Source organism: Silene latifolia, chromosome X (genome assembly GCF_048544455.1).
Source record: "Silene latifolia isolate original U9 population chromosome X, ASM4854445v1, whole genome shotgun sequence".
In the NCBI taxonomy this organism is placed as follows: Eukaryota; Viridiplantae; Streptophyta; class Magnoliopsida; order Caryophyllales; family Caryophyllaceae; genus Silene; species Silene latifolia.
The window spans coordinates 256,938,508-256,941,338 of record NC_133537.1 but is presented as its reverse complement, the minus strand read 5'-3'; the positions used below and the strand labels follow the sequence as shown (position 1 = coordinate 256,941,338).

At 39.6% G+C, this 2,831-nt stretch overlaps 1 protein-coding gene across 1 annotated transcript; it reads right to left on the bottom strand.

The window, feature by feature from the left end:
• Nucleotides 1-491: 491 nt before the first annotated feature.
• Nucleotides 492-941, bottom strand: LOC141619979 (secreted RxLR effector protein 78-like). The gene has a single exon (XM_074436972.1). It carries the CDS (start codon nucleotides 939-941, stop codon nucleotides 492-494), a length of 450 nt encoding a protein of 149 aa, XP_074293073.1.
• Nucleotides 942-2,831: the final 1,890 nt, after the last annotated feature.

Here is a 2,831-nt window from a genome sequence, read left to right as displayed (position 1 = left end):
ACGAGGCTAATTCAGGGACTAAATGTGCTCATATATGAGTCACATCATATACTTAGCATGAAAGGTTTATGATGTTTGTTCTTTGTGCTTGACTCGGTTTGACCCGTTGTTGGAGTCGGTATTTGAATTTTCGAGTCGGTTTTTGGTCCGGTGTCGGTTTTGACTCTATTCAGTGTCATTGCGACCCCGTCGTCGTGCATAAAACACTCCGGGTACTTTTGAAATTTTTTAAAAATGTTTTGTTTTCGAAATCGTTTTTAGTTTTCTGACGTGTAATACAAACTGTCGATCAAACGTAGCGATTCCTAAGCATGTTGTAGTCCGATAATCAGCGGGTATTTGTTGGGGATTCAGCAGATACTGAGTATCTACACCAGCTCCTTCCTCCGTGCCCTCATGCATCTACTAAAAGAGACCGTCGTCTTCTCCTTACTCACCAACTGACCCGAGGCTTCTTCATAGCTTGTCAGAATATTGGGGACCTAACTTGCCTAATTCTCATTTGCCTTCATAAAAATGATACTATCATCTGCGAAAAATAAATGGGAAATAACTGGGGCTTGAGGAGCTATCTGAATTCCATGTAACATCCCGGCCTCCACTCTGCGACAGATCAAACTAGAAAGAAATTCCGCACAAATAATAAATAAATACGGTGAGAGAGGATCCTCCTGCCGAATCCCTCTCTCAGGGACAAAAACATCCGAAGGGGACCCGTTAATAAGCACCTTAAAAGACACCGACTCAACACACCTCATCACATTATAAACCCAACCTCCATCAAACCCCATCGTAAACAGAACACGCCTCAGAAATACCCATTCAACACGGTCATATGCTTTAGCCATATCTAACTTCAAAGCCATGTGGCCTCCACCGCCTCTCGAATTTTTCATATAGTGGAACATCTCAAAAGTAATCAAAATGTTATCAGAGATCATTCTACTTGGTGTAAAGGCACTCTGGTTATGTGAAACCAGCTCCCCTAAGAGCAGTTTCAGACGGTTTGCAAGGACTTTTGATATGAGCTTATATAAAACAGTACATAGACTAATAGGTCGGAAATCTACAAATTTGTCAGGGGCTTTCTTTTTTGGAATTAAAACAATATGAGTACTATTAAGCGCAGCTGGAAACTCACCTCAATTCAAAATGCCCAAAACCATCTTAGTAACCGAATTACCCATAATATGCCAATAAGTTTGATAAAAAAGCGCATTTATCCCATTCGGACCTGGCGCCTTCAGCGGATGCATCTGATTGAGAGCTTCTACCATCTCATCCCCCTTATACCTTGCCTTAAAGCACACATTCATCTCCTCTATTACTCGGCCTCGAACACCCTTCAAAATTTCATCGGACACACTCAGATGCGACGTCTGAAAAAGCCCTCAAAAGAAATCGACCGCTGCTGTTTTCACATCTCTCTCCCCCCTCCCGTACCCTGCCATCCTCATCAATAACCCGAGTTATCTTATTTTTTTTTTTGTTTTCTTTGCCCAGCCTTACGATGAAAGAACTTAGTATTGCGGTCAACATTCTTTAACCAGATAGCTCTTGATCCTTGTCGCCAGAAAGTCTCTTCTTGTCGAAGCAGATGATTAATATCCTTTACAACCTTCTTCCTCCTGTTCACATTTTCTGCCGTCCTAGCACTCTCATTCAACTTTGCCAGCTGCTTCCTTTTTCGGTTTAAGTCTCGTAGAATCTTTCAAATGCTAACCCCCTTCCATTTCCGTAACTCCCTCGCACACCGTGATATAGTGTCCAACACATTCCAGTCATTCTCCTCCCAGGCTTGCTTGATCATATCTTCAGAACCCTCCTCCCCTACCCATATCTGCTAAAAACGGAACTGACACCTCTTCCCCATATCCATTTCACCCCGCCCATCCAAAATAATTTTAATAGGATAATGGTCAGACCACTCACGATCCATGTGAATAAGTTTAGAATATGGATAAAGCTCTCTCATACGACCATATATGTAGGCCACCGTCAAATAGCCGCCGCCGACAACCAATAACCTCAAACCATCCCACACCAATTAACCCCTAATTAATTTCAACATAAACCATAATTAAAATATGATATAAAACTATTAGAAAGAGTCAATTTAATAAGTAATAATGGATTAATAAATTAAATACCTACTCTATGGTCTAATAATCATTCGTAATTAAAGAATTTGAAGAAGGTTGAAGGATTTAACAAGAGAAAGAAGAGAGAATTATGTTTGATTTTTGCAGGTAAGGGTAGACAAATGGAAAGTATGCTGCAAAAAGTACTATAATGAGAAAACAATGTACTGCAAAAATAAATTCCGATATAATATTATGAATTTGTATCCGTCTAATATATTAATATGAACTAGTATAGTTCTCGTACAAATGTACGGTATTTTTAGATGAGGGTGTTAGAGATTATAAGAATTAAATTTTGGGTTATTTGATAAGAATAATCCATACTATCGCTTATTTTCTCAAAATAATCCAGACTTCAATTTAACTCAAAATAAACCATATTATTGCCCTTTTCTTCTCATACCACACTTAAGCCATTTTTGACCTATTAAATCCGGTAAACTAATAGGTGAAGCCCAATTTTTTATTTTATTTTAAGGAGGTCAAACCCAAATTTTGTTTAAGCTTCTTTCTTCCTCCTCCATTAACAACCTTGGTCACCATCTACCACCACTTCGACCAACACCAACTACACAGGCAACCGCCATCCAATAACTTCCACACCGGCCAGTGGCACCAACTACATATTCATTACCGTTTCACCGTCATTACTCGATCACCGTTCACCACAACGACCACCTACAATTC